Source organism: Serinus canaria, chromosome 6 (assembly GCF_022539315.1).
Source record: "Serinus canaria isolate serCan28SL12 chromosome 6, serCan2020, whole genome shotgun sequence".
Taxonomy (NCBI): Eukaryota; Metazoa; Chordata; class Aves; order Passeriformes; family Fringillidae; genus Serinus; species Serinus canaria.
In genome coordinates, this window is record NC_066320.1 from 14,697,457 (window position 1) to 14,718,504 (window position 21,048).

Below are 21,048 nucleotides of genomic sequence, written 5' to 3' on the forward strand. Positions count from 1 at the left end.
GAAACTGTTCTGCCCCGCTCTTGCTGTGTCTTTTGGTTAATAATCTGTCTGTTAGTGCAAAGGTTTCTGCCTTCCTGGAGAATTTAGAAGCATCCATATTGATGCAGGGTTTAGGCATTTGAAATCTCCCCAGGAAACAGCTGTAGGTGCACAAGGTATACTACTGCAAGCCCTCTTGACCATATGATAATGTCAAACTAATATGAAGTCTTCAAGAGCAGAACATCCTTTACCACCCAGGGAGAAATAAAATCTTGTGTGTGTGTTTAAGAAGATTACTGTTAGTTCATTGGAAGGAATAATGAGAAGTTATAGGACAGAGCTGAAGACCTGTCATTAACTTAAAGCCAGGCCAGGGGAAGGAAAAAAACTGTGAGGCAATGACCAGAAAGCTATTCTACACTTAATAATGTGTATGCTGGGGATACTGCTTACTTTTCAAATAGGGTGATTCAGGTTTTGTTTAGAAGACAGTTAGAAACCATGCTGTGGTAGTGCTGCAAGGAATAGCCATATAAGAGTAGAGGGAAAAGGAAAATAGTAGGGAGAGGTGGAATGTGATTAAGGTTAATTAAAGTGTAGTGTGAAAAATAGTTAGAGGCTCTGTGGTCTGCCCTTTCTATAATAAAAACAAATGTGGTTGTGCAATGCATAGAAAATTTATCTTTTCAATAATTCATTTCAAACTTGTTGCCTTTAGAAAAATACTGTAGATAAGAAAAAAAGAATGAAAAACTTGTGTGCAATTTAAGTCAGTATATTAGAAGAGGAATGCTTTTAAAAAGGAAAGGGTTTACCGACTTATTTCTTCAGGTTGTGTTTTGCATTACGAGATTCAGCCGTTCTTTCCTTTGTACAGGGTGACTGGGATCATCCTGAAACATAGATACATGTCTTTTCTTTTTCCAATTGACAATTGTTTTCTTTATAACATCAGCAAAGAATACAGGCTTCCCTTTGGAGAGAAAGGTGCTCTCCTAACACCAGAGCAGGAGAGTGAAAGATGGAGGAAGGGGTGGATGCTGGACTACAGCATTGGGAATGATTCATCCTATGTCTTGATACAAACAAGCCAGAAAAACCATCAAAACAAAACAACAACAGCAGAAAAAAAGCAGCAATGTACATCCAGACACTATCCTTTTTCAGTCTGTCCTTTCTGCCACCTGGCTGTCCTGATGTTCTGGCATGTTGCAAGTTGTATTGTTGCTATTCTACCAGAATTAGCAGGTTTCAGACACCATTGGTTACTGAACACGAGGCAAAATTAATTAGAGGTCTGGCAATGAGTGTATATTAAATTTAGGTACTGCCCATCATGACTTGACTTTCTCCACTTTTGGAAATTGTATTTGTCTTTTTGTGCTTGAGCTTTATTTTCATCTTTAGCAGGTTTGCATAGTGTGTAATGCTGCTGAGGACTAATGCTCATGCATGGACCTATGCTAGCACTATTGCACATAATGTTTTGGCCTCCAGGTTGCAAAGAATTTTTCTGCAAGTTTGTTGGGTTTTTTTTGATGGAGGACAGAGGAGAAAAGAAAAGCCTCAAGAAAATGTAGCATTCCATGATGCTGTTTTTAGAAATTCGGTGTGGTGCAGGTTTATATAAAAGACACTTAAGAAGCATTTCCCTGCCACCCCCAGTTTTTTACTTCCTATGAATAAAAGAATGTTAATACTGTGAAGGAGGATGTGAAGCACTATTCTTCCAGGTTCAGTCCTGTGAACAACCTCTATGTGGTGCATGGTTGGAATAAACTTTTTATGCTGTAACTATAAACATTGTTCTGCTTCTCTCTGTGGATGATATGCTGGTCACCTCCAAATAAACAGGGTGTCTGTTCATGATTAGAAATTCACTTTGAGTTAAGCAATATTTGAATTGAAAGTGTAAAGTCCATGATGTCAAGCCTTCTCCATGGAAAATGATATTAAAAGTTGTTTCAAGGCACAAGTTGTAGTGGTGTCAGCTATATTACTAACTGAAAGTGCTGGTGATTGTACAAGTTTTGTGAAGGGCTGAAACACTAAAACAAGTGGAGAAGGTACTTCTCTGACTCTTGAGTGGATTTCAATTTTCATGGAATCACAGAATCATAGAAAGGCCTGCGTTGGAAAGGACCTTAAAGATCATCTAGTTCTAGCTCCTCTGCCATGGACAGAGACATCCTTCAGAAGTGCAGGTTGTTCAGAATCCCATCCAACTGGCCTTGAACACTCCCAGGGATGGGGGCAGGCACAGCTTCTCTGTGCCTGCAACCTGTGCCAATGCCTCACCACCCTTACAGGGAAGAATTTCTTCTTAATATCTAATATAAACCTCTTTCAGTTTGAAGACATTCCCCCTTCTCCTGTCACTACATGCCCTTGTAAATAGTCCCTCTCCATCTTTCTTGTGGGCTGCCTTCAGGTGCTGGAAGGCTGCAGTTAGGTCACCCTGGAGCCCTCTCTTCTCCAGCCTGTACAGTCTCAGTTCTCTCAGCCTTTCCTCATAGGAGAAGTTGATTAGATCCCTCTAATCAACTTGGTGGCCCTCCTATGGACTAGTTCCAACCAATCAATGTCCTTCTTGTGCTGGGTACTCCAGAGCTGAAGGCAGCACTCCAGGTGCCCGTTGTTGGCTCATGTCCAGTGTCTCATCCACCAGCACCCCCAAGTTCTCAGCAGGGCTGCTCTGCATTGGTTCATACCCCAGCCTGGATTGATGCCTGGAGTTGCCCCTGCCAGGTGCAACACTTTGCACTTGGTCTTGTTAAATGCAATGAGATTCTCATGGGCCCACTTCTTGAACTTGTCCACATCCCTCTGAAGGCCTGCCTGGGATGACTCTTGTAGGAAGAAGTTAACTTTCCCTGTGTGCTCAGTAGTTCTGTGGCTTCATAAAAGTGAAATTTTTATTCAGGCTTCTCTTTGGGCTTCCAAATACACATATTATTTCTGACTTTCAGCAGAAGTGAGAGTTCACTGTTCTGTCTGTATGTGAGAGGGGGACAGGGGGGAGATATGTGTTTTTTTTATTTAGGTTGCTTATGTGCCTAAAATTTAAGGGTGTGGTTGCATATCTTCATAAATCCATGATGTGATCATTAACCCCAGAAAGGTCTGAAAGTTTGGCTTGAGTAAAGCTTCTGTTTTAAAATAAGGTGTTGTTCATTTTTAAGTCATGAGGCATAGCTTAATTGCAAACTGGAGATCTTTAAAACCATCCTTCTCTTAACTGTCTACTAATTTGAAGTAACTGTGAACCCAAATGAAGAGAAAATAGTGCTTGGGTTTGAATTGTTGGTATTTATGGAAAGGCAAACTGTTTCCTTCCCTCCTGCCCTTGCTACAATAAGGGCATTGCTTTTGTGCAGTGTAAACTGCATTTAGTAATGGTCTTGTGCTTAAGAGCTTCTAGTTAATGAGACCTATTAACAATAATGAAAAATGGCATCCCTAAAGTGCAGAGCTAGTCAGAAAAATAATTCTTCAAGAATGACTGGATGGCTGTGTACTCTTTCTTGGCTTATTTAATTTAAGGGGTGGGGGAGGAGCACAGTCTTGGCTCTGAAACTAATTATTCTTCTGCATATGTGCCCGTGATCTGCAGCTCCTTCTGGGGATTTGCAGACCTCGGGCTTCAAGAGCTAAAGAGCTTCCCAGACTGAGCCTAGCTGAGACTGGGGCATGTAGGCTTGGCTTTGCTTTCCCAAGCCTCAGTGGGAGCAGCAGTAGTAAAACCTTTTTTTTTTGTCTGTTCAAATCAATGCATCTGAGCCAACAACACAGAGCAGTTCCATGGAGTAGAAAAGTGATTTTTTAACATAGTTATTCATCTGGCTATGTTTGTATTTTACTGTGTTGCCACCTCCGCATCATGTGTTGTTTTAGTTAGACAGGATATACATTGCTTTTCAATATGTGAATAATCCTGCTTAAGGAAAGGGGAGGATTGCAATGATTTTATTGGATTTGAGATACAAAAAACCCCAACATTCCTGCCTAGGAAAGGACACAAGGAGACTGCCTGGATGACGACTGTTCATATGAAAAAGTAGTAAGGCGCATTACAGGGAAAGTCTAGAGTAGTGAAAGCTACCTGTATCTCTGCCTTGGTGTCCTCCCACTCAGTATTCCACTCCCATGTACATTTTAGTAATTCCCTTTTCAGTTAGGACGCCTGTCAGACTTGGAATAGCTTCACTTAGTACAGGACCACGCTGTCCATTTTCACTGAAAAGGATTTCTCTGGTTCTGTTACTGCTCTGTTTGTTCTAAGAATTACAGTTTTTTGTGGTTATAGGTTCTGTATATTGGGAGAACTTCCATGCTCTGGGATGAAGTGGGCACATTTTAGGACAAAGGAGAGATTTTCATGTAAAGGGAATGTTTCTTCTCCTGCTTTAGGGGCAGCATTGATTAGTGAAGACAGACTTAATTTCTTGGTTCTGTACCCTGGCTGCCAACTAAAACTAATGGTACCACACCCCTCAGGGTTTTAATTGAACTTCATCTCCTAAGAAGGCACCATCCTATTAACTGCCATCTGTGGCAGGATCACATGCTCAAAGCAGTCCTAGATGGATAGACAGTGTCCAGCTCAGTGGCAATTCTTCTGTCTTTTTATCCTCTGGTGCTACGCAGAAGGGTGTTAGTGTCTGCTTACAGAGGAGCTGTTTCTGTGCTATAAAGAAAGCATTTCAAACCACTTTGTCCTTGCCTCTAGCAGGTTTTGGGAGGTTCATGTAATTTTTCAGGATATTTTATATGCTAATGTATGTGTCCTTTGTGGAAGAGAGGAGTTGGAGTGTTTGCCATAGAGCACTCAAGCCCTACTGTAGAGACTGTTGAGCCATCTGGGGGAGAAAATCACCTTCTTGAAAACAGATTTCTGAAGCTGTTTCTGTGTGGAAATTGGAATCCAGTGGATACCTAGGACATGTAGGAGCATTGGCTAGGACCTTCCTTTAAAATGGAGCTGACAGATATGCTGTATGGTGAGCTGCTGCATCCCCAGTGAAGCTGCAAGATTGTTAGACAGGGAGCAGGCCAGTGCATGGAGAAGGAGGCAGCTGGCAGTGAAGTGGGGAGCAGAGCACTGATGGGGGTGTGCAGAGCGCTGCTCTGTAGGTGGAAGGAGAAATTAGTTCTTGGTGCAAAGGTTTTGTGGCCTGATGGCCAAAGCCACTCACCAGTGCCAGCTTTACATGCACATTTGGCCAGATTTTCTTTTCCAGGTCTTGCTCTTTCCTGCTGTACAGTGCCACAAGTCCAAGATTTGTGTGTTTGACCCAGAATTGCAAGGATATGCCTCTGCTCTGTTTTCTTAGACTGGTGTGTTTGAAAAGATTGGGATTTCCTTTCTGTAAAGTCAAAACAGAGATGATTTCCCCTGGAATTTCATATCTTCTAATAAGGTGTTTACAGAAGGAAGGGAAAAAGTAATTCAGCAAATCTGAATACCATGATGTAAGCTTGTGCTAAAACTTAATTAATTGTCTCTTGCTCTCCTTAGCTTGTCTGTTTTTGAGGTGGAAGCACTGAGCACCCATGCTTCTACTGGGTATAATTTATCCTGACATTCCCATTGTCGAGCATTCCTTGGGATCAAACAACTAATCATGCATTCTCTAATCACATCTATGATGTAGCATCACTACCAATTTGCATAGACAATGGTAATTCAGCTATTTTTTTCCATTCTAGGTATTTTGGAATAGAACTTAGGTATTCCATTTTTAAAAATGTGTGTTTTGCCTACTGGATCTATGTAAATATTCTTCCTCTTTCTCTTCATTGACTTGGTCATTAAGTGCTGCAATCCAGTGTTTTATTATTCCCACTCGTGGGTTAACTGTTGGCTGCTAGGGAAGGAAGGCTTTTACATCTATGAATCCTTTGCTAGGGGATAATGTCTTTTGCAGTAGCTGCCACTTCTCCTTCTATCACCCTTTCTATAACTTGTGAAAAGTATGCAAAAGAGCATGGTGAGCAAAGATGCAGTTTATCACATTCTGCCATCACTTCCAAGATGTCTAGAATGTCTTTTGACTCTGGAGAATCAGGATAAATGGCTGGATGCCTCTTCAAAGTGCATTTAATGTTTGTATATCAGAGCATACTGATACTACTCAGTTTCTGTGTAGCTGGTATGGAAGAGGAGACACCAAGAAGTGCCCTTTATTAGAAGCACCTATAGCAAATGGGTATCTCTGGGGCAATATTGCCCTTTTTCCTTAAAAGCCTTACTCATAGCTTGTGTAATAAGGTGATAAGGCAGTCATTGCATTTTGGTGTCTGCTGAGGTTTGGTATTAAATTCAGACAGAAAGCCCAATACCCCCTCTTTTTTTTCATCCTTTTCTCTCCTGTCTGTCTCCATTCTTTCAGAAGTAGCTAATGTCTGGTCAAAGCAAGTCAGATTGTTGGGCAGGCATCATCTTTGGAAAAGCAGAGAGTCATACTGGGCCTAAACCTTTTAGAATGCAGAGAATTTTGGAGTCTTGGATTGTGTCTCGGTAAAATGGTGTATTCTGTTATGGCTGGGCTATTAGGCTAAGTTAATTGCTCAAAGCATCTGAAAATCTAGTGCTAGAAGTTGTCATAGGAAATGCTAGGTGTTCTTTTTGCAGCCAGTATGAAATGCTAGATGTGTATTTTGTTTGAAGGGTGTTTCAAATTCTTCTTGATGCTTAGTCATGACCTGTCTATATGTTAACATCCATTTTCTACATAGTAAATGCAGACTTTACCAATTTATGTGCTGAGCATAAGGATCTTTCCTGTAACATGAAATATTTGCTTATAAGCTGTCATGTTTTGGGTCACTCTGGTCTACTGATGTAGATGATTAGAGCTCTTCTAGTGATGCCCTTAGAGCTTTGCTAATCAGAATCTTATGAACTGATCCAGGAGCAAATATTTTATAATACAATTTTTAATAAAATTTCATAAGTTGAGGGATCTCAAAGTGCATTCCAAGCTGACAGTGGTAGTGGGACCACTGAATTGCAGTCATAGGCTGGGGAGTCACAGAACAAAGCTGTATCTTAAATTGGTGCTGAATCTGAATTCTCCTATTGCACAATTGAGACGTGGGGAAGACAGTTAACATGTTGGGAATATGATGGTTAAGCATAAAATCAGAAGAAATAATAAAGCTTTTTTTTCTTGGAGTGGGGGGAGTGGTGATAGTTATTGCTCTTTTAAAAGTATGAGGAGCAGAGGGAAGCAGCCTTGCACTGACGAGCACAGGAAGATGCAAAATAAAGATCTGGTGTATTTTTGACAAAATATGACTCATTGTTTCTCTTGTCCGACTTATATTCCTGGGAGCATCTGATCACAGAGTTGCAAACTGATTTTGCCCAGTGGTTAAGACTAAAGGATGCATCTTGTTATTATGAAGGCAACCAAAAGTTCCTAAGGACTATCTTTTGTCAAAATAGCTGGATAAGGCAAAATATGTTTACTCAGCAGGAGGCAGAGAAGACTGGAAAAGCACCTTAGAGCAGTAGACATCTGGTTTTCTGAGATATGTTGCCCTCTTTCACCTCTGATGGCAGGAAGCAAACTGCCCCAAGTTCTCCTATATGAGGACCTGCATATTTGATAAACAAAGCAAACTCTTCAAAATCCCCTCTTTTCCTGGTAAAATGGGTGTTTTCCCTCTCTGGAGTCTGCTTATCTCATTTTCCCTGTGCTGCAGATCAGAGAGGCCAAGACAGGTTTATCTTAGCCCACAGCAGTGCAGCCTGCCATCAGTGTGAGTCTGGCACAACACTTCCTGCCAGCCACGGCTCTTGGTGGTGTCACCTGGCTCTTCCTTCTGAAATGCCTTCTGCCTGGGCTATTTGGTAGGTGCTTTCCCCAGACATCTCTTCACTTCCTTTGTTCCTATGGAGCCATCTTTGTGATGTTTCTCTTAGCGTGCAGAATTATGTACAGGCTGTAATAAAGAAGAGCTTCTCACAAAAGCAGTCATTGATGTGCTTTTCTGGAGAAGTTGCTGTTCCCTTGAAGCTTCCATTTCTTTTAGTTGTGGAGTCAAGTGTCCTATTTCTCTAATATTTGAATAATTCTTGATGTGTGCCTCTATTCTTGTCGGGCAAACTGGGAAGCTTTAGCTGTCTCCAGTTTTAACTCTGAATGCTGTAAATGCCTCAGTGCTTTGACCTGGTGGTTTCCTGACCAGCTCGAGGTAGGGAGAGAATTGTTATTTATGCTTATGGACAAAGGAGGAGATGCTGCTCCTTGCAAGTTTGCCAGTCTATTGAATGTATGAGAGGGGGCTAAATGCAGATTTAGGAGTTGGTATGCTGTAGTTTTGGCTGCTTTGTTAAAGAGCAATAGGCAATCTGAGGGATATCACGCAGTGTCTGTTCTCATGGGAGAGGTCCTTGGTTCTGACTGTAAGCAGCCAACTGCATAATTACTTCTTAGGAAATCACTGTGTTTCACTGACTGCTGAACAGCCCATCTCTAAGCACTGCTGTCCCGATAGCAATGTCCTATTTGCCTTGATACAATCCAGATTGGATGTGATATTCTGGCATTCTATGGATGGGGTTTTATTTCTTTCTTTTAGGCACAGGATCTGACTCCTTGCAAATTTGAAATAAATTGCTATATTCTCACTCTACTTTTTTGATTTCCAGAACTGAGTATTTTTCTTCACTACATGAGGCGGGGATGGTAATAGGTATGTACTTATAAAAATGATGGTCTCTTTATGAGTGCCAGAAGTTATGAAGGGAGAATATTAGGGGAGCTCTGAACAGTTTTCTCTTATGATGGGTCAGAAACTAGGGGTAATTCAGTCAGGAGTCTAGAACATCTCATGGTCTGACATGAACTGTATGTGAACAGTATCTTGGAGTATCACAGCAAAGGATAGTTGAATTGTCCCCCATAGCAACATGAGCAGTCTCAGCCAGCGTGAGCTCTGCTGCTGCTGAAAGAGGCAGCCGTTCTTTTGGCTGTTCCCTCTTTCCACTAGCACAAATTCTTTATATAGGTGTGTGGTGAACCAGGTTAATGATGGATCAGTTCAGTTATCCAGTTCAGTGCGCTGCTGCACAAGTGCTTGCGTCAGCATCAAAAGTAAAGAGGATACAGGGCCATTTGCAAGAGGCAGGGGAAGGATGTGACTGCCGTGAGTGCCAGCTTTACAACAAGGGGATCTCCTTTACCTGCTGTTGGACAAATCTGCACCACAGACAGTGCCAGAAGAGTGATCTCTCTTTTTCCTAGAGCTACGAAAAAAGATAAGGCTTTATCTTAGCTGTGGCCTTTCAGGGGAGGAAGTCAGGGTACCACATCAGTGCTGTAGTGGGATGTTAGCTCCTACAGCTATACCACTGAAACCCTTAATTCCAGTAGCTTACGTAAGGAATCAGAGATGCTGCTGCATCTCTATGCAGCTGAATTACTAAAATACTATCTAATCAGTATAGGGGCTCTTTTGGAGGAAATGTGAGGTTCTTTAGGGTAAGCACTGTCTAGCTGTGGTGCTAGCTTTGCTGATGTGCACTAGCCTTTGCTGAAGGAACTCTTCTAATGCAACATCCTGGAATTGCTATGCCTATGAAATTTTTTTACTGGTAGACACGATCCAGACAGAAAGGAAGACCAGTGGTGGTTAGTATCACCTCTAACAGGTAATTTTAATGTTCTGGAAGCATAGTCTTGATGGTGTTATTCTATCCCCTCAAGCCTCCGTGTCAGGTGCTGAACCCAACATTTGGGTCTGAGATTGGTCTGATTATCTATTTAAAGCTACTACATGGTTGAAAAGAATGTCATACAGTCTTAAGATCACTTGAATGAGGAGATCTCTGTTCAGCGTGTCCTTTGTCTCTGTGGCGAGTGATTCCATACAGCTGAGGAGCGAGGCTCCGGGAGTGGGAGCGGTTATCTGCGTGATCCCTCGCAGTGTCATTGCCCACACGGTGAGTCACTGGTAATGCCCGAGTTCTTATTTTTAGTCCTGTTGCTGCCATCGTGCTGAAACCATTGGCCGGTAAGAGACTTAAGCGAGGAGATAAACATGTTAATCTCCCTAGACCTTCCCCCTCAGCTGCTGCCTCTCTGCCTTTGTGCATCTCAAGATGTAACCTTTCCTGGACTACTGGGCAGAATGATGTCCCCTGTGTACCCTGGTGGGATGTCACTCAAATATTTTCACAATTAAGTGCTGGAGCTGGGAAGAATGCCTTCTGTGCACATGGGTTTGCATGTGCAGGCAGGCCACTGTGCTTTGTCAGCAAGCAAAGCAAGCTGGGCAGGCTGTTACTGTTCCCCCAAGCACCTTTGCCATCAAGGCTTTACAGGGAACATCCACTCTTTCCTCAGGTCCTGTCACCCAAGTGCCTTTCCCTCAGTTCCCTCAGAAGAGTTCTGAAACAAACTAGCAGGATTCTTTTGTATAAGCTTGCTGTAACAATTAAGCAAGTCTGTCCCTTTTGGTGAGTTTTTTAAAGTATCCTGTTGAATTCTTGGGCGATGCCACTGGTCTCTCTCATATATTATTTTACTCTAATAACTGTTTTTGCATTTATTCTTAGGCTTCCTATTTTACTTGCTTTCTTGACATGGCAAAATAGAGGATATGGGAGTACTAGTGACTGCTTCTTTGCCCAGTAGTGGAACTGGTAGTGATGCAGACTGAATAGAGTGTTTTCTTCTGCACTTTTCTTCTTGTGCTCTCTTTCCTAGATACTTCTGATCCTGCAAAATTAACTAGTTTGGAGATCCCTAGGGGTCCAGCTAGTTGTTTTCTGTGTTAATTTTGTTAGCATGTGTGTCTCCAACTTTGGAGACTCACAAACAGATTTACACTGTGTGAATTTTAAGGGAAGAAAGGATTGTGTTCAGCCACTCTATGGTTTTGTTAGCAGGGTTGATTATTTTCTTAAATTACGTATTTTGAGGGTTTTTCTTGGTGAAGAGAAGTGAAGGAAATACAATCAGCTGGTGGGGGCTTGCTCTCGTTCCAGCAATAACCTGAGCCCTCATAGACCTCATTGTTCCAGAAGTCGCAAAACACACATCCATAGTTAGTAGCACTGTGTGTTTATGGGTGATCTGTGTCTCAGTTTCTTTAACTCAGTGGCCTCAGGTAGCCAGGTGCAGCTCGTAATATGAGTATGGTTCAGTGGTTCAGACTCCTGAGCTCCTGGCAGCATGTTGGTGGTACAACAAGCACATGCTTAACTGGGATGGAGCTCAGTCCTGTTGATGATGGCTCTGTTGGTGCCATTCTTCTGACCTTTCTGGTCCAAAGCCTCTTTTAGTTCTGTACCCTCATTTTTGTTCCTGTCTATGTGCCTTTGAGGGTGGCCCAATCTTTTTAAAATTCAGAATGATAATTTTGAAAACGTATTTTCTTTCTGATGCCTACCTTTTGGAAGGAAAATAATGCAGTACTGGGTGATTGAGGCCTGGCCTCTTTTTTGTTGATTTGTTTGTTTGCAATTTCTTCTGACAGTCAGACCTGGGAGAACATTAACTCAGCCTAGGAATAGCACACTGAAGTATAGACTTGAGCCATTCAATTGAACACAGTTACTATCAGTACTGCCCCGTCCTGCTGGGTGACATGATGTAGAAAGGCAAGTGAAGGGAGTGATCACAGTGAATGAGGAAGTCATGCTGCCAGCATGCTGAGATGGGTGACCAGTCCTGTGTGTGACTGAACACACCTGCAGCTTCTCTGGAGGCTGCTCATTGCACTGAAAATGAAATTGACTGTGGACAATGGAGTTGTGAGAGAGGAAGTGTAATCACTTCACCCACACATGCTGTGAGTTCCTGGAGCTGGTCTTCATGTGTGTCTCCCTTTTGGTGTGTTTTTATGTTATTATTATTTTTATTTATTTATACAATCACTATTCTTGTATAATTTTGTTTCTGGATGTGCTCAGTGTTTGAGCGTGAAAATGCGCAGGACTGGACATGCAAAGCATAATTAGTAATATCTCAGTGTCTGTATTTTCTGTCTGTCTCTCCCTCTGTCCATTCCTTTTACTGTGCTACTCCTAGTCTAAACACAAGAACTAAACATCTGAAACTGATGAAGAGAGAACTGAGCCTCTGTTAGTGTAGCAGAAGGTGTGATTGCAGCATGGAGGACATAGTTCACTAACTTTATTCTCAGTGTTGTAGAGATAATTGCATTGAAGCCCCAGTGATATAGGTTTCAGTGGAGGCTAGCAGGTTAGGCACATATATAAGTCCCCAGCAGGCCTTACAATTTGTGTTCAAGTCTATGTATCCCACTATTACTAGTCCTGCTAGTGAGGTGTAGTGCTAACATGGATATGTATGTTCGTGCTGAGGTTAGACCTTTGATTGTAGAGTAGACATCTCCATAAAGATTTGAGCTCTTTTGCAAGGACAGAAGGTGCCCAGCAGGAACAATATCAGAAGCTGGGTGTTTGTCTCCTGCTCATGAGTGCCAGTTCCAGAGCAAATTTTTATGCAGTTTTCTTATCACTTCAGTTTTACACCATCTCTCTCTCTCTCTCTCTCTCTCTCTCTGCTGCTGTACTTTTAAAGTGAAGGTCTTGGCTTCTCAGAGGACAGCTCTGAGAAGCCAAGATATCCTCTTGCACAGGGTCTCATTCACTAAAGCCAGGCCTTCTGGAACTTTTCTTCTTTCTAACCCTATGGAGAAAAATCTGTGTGATCACTGGATTCCTCATAGGCAACAGCTTGTCCACGATGCTGGATTAATCATCATCATGGGATCCAAGGGACAGCTGATTTCTGTCCCCTTAGCTGAGGTGAGGAAGCAGATGGATGGAAAACACTTCAAGAGCCATCCATCTGTCCTTTCATGGCACAGTAGCAGAGAGGGTTCTAGAAAGCCAAAGGATTTTGATAGCCTCTGTCTGTGCTAGCTGTGGTGTGGTAAGGGTGCTGGTGATTTTAATGTCCTGGAGGTCATGCAAGTTAGTACTATAGCTGTAATGTGCATGGGGAATTACCGTGACTCTCATGGCTTATGAAATGTGAAAAAGGGATCTAAAAACTGGGAAAGTGACCATAAAGCCTAGTAACCCATGTGTGCTGTAGCATACCTTACTTTGCTCCTCTACACACCTTTCCTGCCAAAGGAATGAAGATGCAAGCATGGGAATTATTAGCTATGTTCGTGTCTAAGTTTCAGCAGTGGGATTGTTGGGTTGTGGTTTGAAGAGGCCTTGGTTTTTGCTGGATTTTTAAGGTTTTTTCCTCCCTCCTCACAAAACTCCAGAGAAAACTGTGTTCTTGGAAAGGTGACTAACTCTGCCCTGTGGATGTGTCAGCCCTACAGCTCCCGACGGCAGATGCCTCAAGCACTGCAGTAAATATGGGAGAACTGTGGGGATGGCAAGGCTGAAACCAGGATCACCTGATTCTTGAAATCAAAATAAGAGATACCTGCTGCTTCCCTGCATGCTCTGGGTGATCTGTCAGATCTGGTGACATGTTCTGTGAATTTCATTTTTCTGGTGCTTGGCTCTTGACACAAAGTTCACCAGCAGTATTGACTGTGATCATTGCAGTCATGACCATGCAGAACTTACCCTCTTGTCCCTGCCAGAGACCTTTCCCTTCCACCTGGTCCTGTGTCTGTTATATGCTTCCTCCAGTTTGCCAAGCAATTTTCAGAATCTTTCCTCCTGTTCACTTGGAATCTCCCCAGCTGTAGATCTATCAAGATGCCGTTCTAAATCAAGGCTGTTTCCCCACTCAAGATATCATGGTGGATTCCTGGATTTATTCAAGTCTGCTGTTAGCATCTCAAGCTCTGTGAAGTAGAAAGGGGACAGTGAAGGTTGTTTATCGTTGTTGGATGGGATGCAACCTTCCTTTGTCCATAAGTGTGGTCAAGTAATCACTGTGAAAATCCTTGCTGACCTGTTATTCAAGACTTGTGCAGCCTCTTTTTCTGGATTAGACAGAGACTCACCCAGAAGAAGGAAACAGCTTGCATGCAAACTGATGGTTCAGCCACCTTCTGTTACTCCTTTGCAGTAGCCTTAACTCCATTTGAAGGGCTGCTTCTGCTGGGCACTAGAGTGAAATCCTGTCCCTCATGGTGCAGTTCCCTCCCCCACTTACTCTTCCCCAGGCAGATATCCACAGATGTTCTATGCTGGCCATGCCATGGACTGCTTGTCTGAGCATTCAGTTTTTCAGTGTTCCTGCTGCTCCTCAGCTGGACCCAGCTCTGGATACACTGCCTGTGTTGTCCTTTGTTGTGCTTTACAACCAGTTCTGTGCTCCAAACCTCCAAACCTCAGTTGTACTGATGCAGGGAGTTCCTGTCTCTGTTCCTGTGAACAGAGCTCTGGGGCAGGAGATGAGAATTAGCGTCCAGCTTCTGAATGAGGGTACAGCCAGAAGGGAATTAGCCTCTGACGTCTGGTTGAAGGGACAGTGAACGCACAACATCACTGATGGCATGTGGGCATAGGTTAAGAAGGTCAGGATAGCAAAGCAACATCTACGTAATCACTTTGCTATTTTGTGTGAAGATGAATGAGTGGTTGGGCAGGGGAAGGAGGCAGCAAAATAACTGTTAGCAGGACAGACTAGAATGTGGTTACAGGATTGATTTTTGTGTGGTTTTTTTTTAGCAGGAATGAACAGGTTTTTGGTATAGTAGCAGTAAAACACACTGAGCTGGCAGCCCTCATCTCGGGAATTTGAGAACTTCCTAGAATTGCTCATGTGAACTGGAGGCAGATTCCCCACACCTCAGAAACTCTTGAAGAGTTGATAACAGCTCAACATTTGAAGGGACAGCATACTTACTCTGTGACTACTCTTGCATTCCTCAGCCTGCCTGGCCCTCCAGCCCTCTGGAATATGAACCTCTCTGCAGGTGCTGGTGGAAGCACAGCAGCAGCATTTCCTTGCTGCTCCCTTCATGCTGAGGGGCATGTCCTTCTTGCTGCAGCCTTCCCTGTTGGCTGTAGCCAACATAGAACAAGAAGGTGTGCAGGAAGAGATGATTCCTGTCTGACTCCTGGGGATAAGGTGTGCTCAGAAAGCTGGAGCAGGCACAGAAGCCATACAGAAGTACAGTGTATTTCAGGCACCTCTGAACAAACTGCCCTGGTTAGGAGAGAGTCTCTGTGTATTTTGAGCTTTCTGCAGCATGCTGCAACTTTAGGGAGGAAAAGAGGAGTGGCTGTCTTTTCAAAACATCTAAATTGCTTGCCTTGCACTCTTCCTTTGTGGATGAGCTTTCATGAGAACAGTGACAGCTACTAGAGAAGCTGCAGCCTCAGGATTTTCCTGTGTCTTCCTCCCACCAGAGCTGGCGGTCCTGTTTTGATGTGTGTTTAACAGACCAAGCCTTGACACAGTGTGGGCCAATGCCAATTGGAAGGATCCATTTTCCAGCTGCATCTTTCTGGTTGGTGTCTGTGAGAGAGAAGAAGGCAGTGCCTAGATGAAGGGATATGTAGACCTTGTGCCATTATGAGCACTTTCTGGAAGGAAATGTGCAGAAGCTGCACTTTAGGGCGTGGAGGCCTTGTCTCCCATGGAAGCTAGGAAGATTGAACCCTCCTCAGCTTCTTCTGGAAAAAAAAAAGAAAACTAATGCACTTTTTGTAAATACAACTTATCCTATCAGTCCTATCAGTGACTAATGAAGGCTTTTTTCCTCCCTTCCCCTCCTATCTCACTAATATAAATGCAGTTCTCAGAGCTCTCTTTCCTCTTGTTTTATTCTTATCAGTGGTGTAGCAGGTGATGCAGGTCTTTTACAAAAAGCATCTTATTGCTCCTTTTTCTCATGTGATACTTAATTCTAGATGGTAATTTCTATGTTAATTTTTTTATGAGGGTCATGATGCACTCCTAAAGTGATTTTTTTGTCCCATATGCTGATCTTTGTTTCTGATGTTGGAACCTGTGTCATGTCTACAATGCAGGAGAATAAACCATTTCTTTAATTTTTTTGGTTGGATGTGTGACAGCATGCAATTAGTCCTGTACATTGTGCTCAGACACTTGCTCCTGATTGCACACCTAATCCTTGTGAAGGGGCAGCCTATTTTTTTCCTGGCATTCTACTAATAGACAGCTGCCAGCCTGCCGGGTAGGAAGCCTTTGGGCTTGCTAAAAGCTCTTGGAGAAAGCTCACTATGCTAGTGCCATGCTGTCTGGCCCCAGATACACACAGTATGCTAACAAGCTACCCTAAAGAACCAGAAACAATATTCACCAAGATGTCTGAGGAGATACAACTCCTGTGGTAAGTACATTATTAAAAAGAAGGATTTGTAATTTAATAGAAAGCTTCATTTTAGGTGGAAATGGTATATCAAATAGAAAAATTGGGCACAGAAGTTCTCTGAACCCTGCTCTGAATTTTCTCTGTGGTCTCAAAGGTTATTCATCATTGGAGACAGATCCGTAAGGGACTTGGAACAATAATATTCTTGAGTGCTGTCTTGGATTTGGCAAGCAGATTCCATAAAAGCCTATCTGACCTTGTCACATTGACCTTTTCTGAAAAAAAGTGTAGAAAACTGCTTGTGAGTCGGGTCAGGTTGTTTTGCACCTCAGATATATTTCTATTTTCAAGGCAGCAAGGACAGGAAGATACCTTAATGCTGTCAAATACTGTCCTTCCAACTCTGTCTTGTGAACCTTCTGGAGAGAACAAAGAGCAGTGCTTGGTAAGACCATGTGTCTTCTTTTGAGGAGGCCATCAGGAGCATCTTCTTCCTTCCCACTCTGTGCAAACCAGCCTCTGTAACATTCCTCTGGTAGTTCTATGTTGCTAGAATAGTAGTTTAACTGTCACAGCAATGTTAGAAAGAAAAATTTTTCAGATTTTTTTTTTTTTTGGTCCTTTGTCAGGCAGGATCATGCCTCGTTTTTTTCCTCTCTATTTTGCTCTGCACCTCGCTTCTTTCCCTTCCCTCCACCAAATCATTACTTGTTTTCTTTGGTTGCTCTCTCTGTCTGTCCTGGTATGACACCAAGTCTTCACTGCAGCCTTCCCCACCCTCTCTTTATATCCAGCTTATAACTGACCTTATTTGCTCCTCCTGTGGCAGGCTAGCTGCTTGCTCTTGCAGCTACACTTGTACTCACAGGTCTCTGGGGTGCTTGTAGAAGTGAATCATAGAATCACCAAATATCCTGAGCTGCAAGGGACCCACAAAGATCATTGAAGTCCAGCTCCTGGCACTGAACAGGACCATCCCCAAGGGTCTCACCAGGTGCCTGAGAGCAGTCTCCAAACACTCCTTGAACTCTGTCAGGCTGGTGTTGTGACCACTTCCCTGGGGAGCCTGCTCCAGAGTCCAACCACCTGCTAGGTGCAGAACCTTTTCCTATCTAACATAAACCTCCCCTCAGCTTCAGGTCATTTGCTCAGGTCCTGTCATTGGTCACCAGAAAGGAAAGATCAGCACCTGCCCCTTTGCTTCCCCTCACGAGGAAATTGTGAGTTGCAATGGGGTCTCTCGTCAGTCTCCTCCTGACTGAACAGGCCAAGTGACCTCAGCCATTCCTCATAAGCTTTCCCCTCAAGGCCCTTTGCCATCTTCCTAGTGCTTCTTTGGATGCTCTTTGTATGTTTCTTAACAAATAAAGAGCACTCAAGGTGAGGAGGCCGCAGAGCAGAGTGGGACAATCCCCTCCCTTGCCCAGCTGGCCATGCTGTCCCTGATGCCACCCAGGACATGCTTGGCTCTCCTGTCTGCCAGGGCACTGCTGGCTCATGTTCAATTTGCCATTCTCCAGGACCCTCAGATCTCTTTCTCGAGGGCTGTTCTCCTGCATCTTATTACCCAGTCTGTACACACAAGTGGAGATAGCCAAATCTTATGCTCCTGCCTGACTTTCAGAGGTCACCAGCAGTGGCCCTCAGCTCTCTTTTGGGTACTTTCTAAATTAAGATTTATATGAAGTTACTCACTGACTTTAGTTTAAAGAGCCAAAGTATGCATTTTCTTCTATAAGCCTTTTGAGTTTGTTGTTTATATTTCAAAAGGAAAAATAGTTTTATTTATAAGCACAAATCTATTGGTTTAAATGTGAAGTAAGGAAAGAGTCCAGAATTAGGGTGAGATGGAAGCAATATAAGAGGGAAAACTTGGACTTCAAAAGCAAGAAATCTGCTGGAATCAATCACACATTTATTCAAACTCTGATCATGAAATGGAAACAAATTTGCCATATAAAAGGTAGCATAATTGCTGGTTGCGGCAAGCTGCTTCTCCTAAAAATGTTTCTTTCTCCAAAGAACACAGGCTCTATCCCACACAGGTTCAACAATCCTAGTGACTTCCTCCTCTCACAGACCTTTTATCTCTCAGTTCTTGGTCTCCTTGACAGCTCAGTGAGCAGTCTCTTGCCCTAGGCTTCAGAGTTAGGCTAAAGAAATGCCACTCTTAAATGTGACAAAGTGTGATTAATTGTACAAGCAGGACCTGAGCCGGTTGATAGGAATCTGCTTTGGGAGATTACTTTAGAGTGGTATTGGATAGACCAAGCTGGCCGATAGAAGGAAATAAAGAAGTCTTCCCAGGTCTCCAAGTCCACTGGTTGATTTGTCCATTGCTGTACTTTCCTCTGTCTCTCCATAGTTCATTGAGTCCCTGGACCATTTTCTTCTAAAGCAAGGATTTGCTGTTTGAGAATATCTTTGGTAGAGCTGGGTGGAAGACAGAACTTTTTAAGGCAGGACATCTTGGCATTTCCAGGAGATTTTAGAAACCGCATGAATTCATCATTATCTTGGGCTAGCCTGTTTCTTGGCACATCAGCATTGCTAGCCAGGTGTTTTCTTGGAACAGGCAGCAGCATTGGCTGCTTCAGAAGAACCAGTGTGCTGGAGTACCCAGATGGAGACTGGGCAGAGTGCTTGTGACTAGAGTAAGTCAGTTTGCTTTGCCTGTCTTGGGGTACAGTAGACAGTACTTTGTGTCTTGATCGCTGGTTTCATTCATTCTCTTGCTGATTCTCACTGTGCAATGTTTAGTTATATCAGTGACCCTTTATGGATTTATTGCATGTATGAGTACTTGGTAGGATTTGTTGTTACTGTGCCCTGGGTTAAGGCATGTGCCCTTTACAGCACCTTACTTGCTGCCTTGTGCTGCTCTCTCTTCTTCCTATATTCCTTGCTTTGAACCACATGTGGCAGCACTCTAGTCCTCCCATTGTGTGTCAGAAGTTGCAGGTAGGAAGTTTTACAGGTGCATCTAAAATGATAGGACTTTTTTTTTTTTTTTTTTTTTTTTGTGGTAGAGAGTAGGAAAATCACTGTAACATATATCTTCAGGCCAGAGGGAAAAATGGATTAGATGAAGGATAAACTGATCTTTTATATCTTTGGATTCTATGAAATACTTATGATAATGTTTTGGAGGAGACACCAGTCTTGGTCAGTTTTAACTGTGAGTACAGCTGTGTTTTTCCCAGGGTTCCATTTGTCTTGTAATTTCACAACCAACATTCATGAGGGAAGTTTTCAGAACTGTGTGACATAGAAAGTAGAATTTAGAAAATTGCAAAATGTAGCATCGTTAGCCTGAAACTTGGAGTTTGTGGCCTGACCTTTTCTTCTTGGTATGAGTATCAGCTAGCCAGCTTCTGTTTCCGAAATCCTTAGCATCCAGCGTGAACACCAGTGTTGTAGATGCAGCTAATTGAGACTGCTGGTTCTTTTTATCTTCTTGCTGTGTTCCTTCTGGTATGTCTTGGGAAACCAGGGTAAATAAATCTGTCACATTCTCAGGGGGTGAGGACAGTTAAAACTTCAATAGCTGTCCCACAGGGATTGCATTGGGCACAAGACTTACTTAAACTTCTTCATTCTTAAAACAATGAATGACATGACTGCAGGATTTGCAGCTGTGGTGCCTCAGTATTACAGCATTTAAGGCTTTGTCTTACAGAGATCAAACTAGCAGGAGTGTCTGTTTTAGACCAGTTCCCTGACCTTGGTGCATCTGTAGTGGAGATGTTACATGTGGTATAGACTTGATATGATTTGCACTTAATTCTGATGCATTTTATGCTTTGGGTAATTCTGCCTTCATCCTAAACTTCTGCAACAAGGTAAGACAGTTATTATGTGATCCATCACTTGTTGCTCAGACAGTACAAGTGAGCATCCTGTACTGTAAACAAACTAATGCCAGTGCAGGGACTCAGAGCAACATCCTACACTGTGTCTTTATTACTATTTTTATTATCTATTTGCTTTCACACTTTTTTCAGCATTTTCCTTGTCTGAATGGGCAAACTTTATAATGCATCCTCGTCTGCCTGAGATCTCAGCCCTTGAGGGACAATTCCTGAAAGCAGGAGGAAGGGCAAGAAGAGACATAAAAGTCCATCATAGCCAAAAGGGAACACCTGGGCCCATGATTGTGACTACCTCTCTTGCTTGCCCTCTTGCACAAAGATGGTGTTGTTCAGTGCAGGCTTTGTGCCCACCAGGAGATGAGCAGCAGGGATGCTGTGGGCTTAAGAGTCAGTTTGCAGCACCCATCATCGACTGGCAGCAGCATTTATCTAGGCCAGCAGGGATGCAGGGAGTGAGTGACTCACTCGAGGATTCATGCGCGCTTTCCCCCTCTCCTCCCCCACCCGGCGCAGCTGTGGCTTGGTCATCAGCCATTTGGGAACTAGCAGCTTTATTTGGTTGCTGTTTGCAGTGGGCAGTTTCTGTTAGGGTTGTTAATTTTATCAACTGCTTTCAAAGCTAACTGACTTCAGAGAAGACTTTAAATTGCCTTTGCTGTTCCCTTCTCCTTCCCTGCTTGTAGGGCTGTCACCCAAACAGCTGATCTGGCACTGAACTTGGCTGAGGAGGTGAGAACAAGCAAATGGGCTGGAGGCAGAAACTTCCTGAGCTGATCCGCCAACAGCGTGGTCACTGTTTTGGATGGTGGCTCTTGTGGTTAGGCTGAGTGCACTCTCCGGGCACCTCCTTGGCTGTGAGGACTGGAGGGTCTTATGGCTTTGCTCCAGCTGGACAGAGAAACATGTTTCAGAGTGTGGTGGAGGAGTACATATGGGTACAGTGTGAAGAACA

The 21,048-nt window shown here is 43.2% G+C and overlaps 1 protein-coding gene across 8 annotated transcripts in view; it reads left to right on the top strand.

Moving 5' to 3' along the window:
- Nucleotides 1–21,048, top strand: part of CAMK2G (calcium/calmodulin dependent protein kinase II gamma) — a 119,710-nt gene that overhangs the window by 19,103 nt on the left and 79,559 nt on the right. The window contains exons 1-2 of one of the 8 annotated variants that reach the window (XM_050975939.1): nt 7,756–7,840; nt 8,642–8,685. The exons of the other annotated variants lie outside the window; for them this stretch is intronic. Coding sequence (XP_050831896.1) covers nt 8,676–8,685 — 10 coding nt within the window. The 5' untranslated portion in view covers nt 7,756–7,840; nt 8,642–8,675. Of the gene's footprint in view, nt 1–7,755; nt 7,841–8,641; nt 8,686–21,048 lie in introns of those variants that run through there. 8 annotated transcript variants of the gene reach the window in all.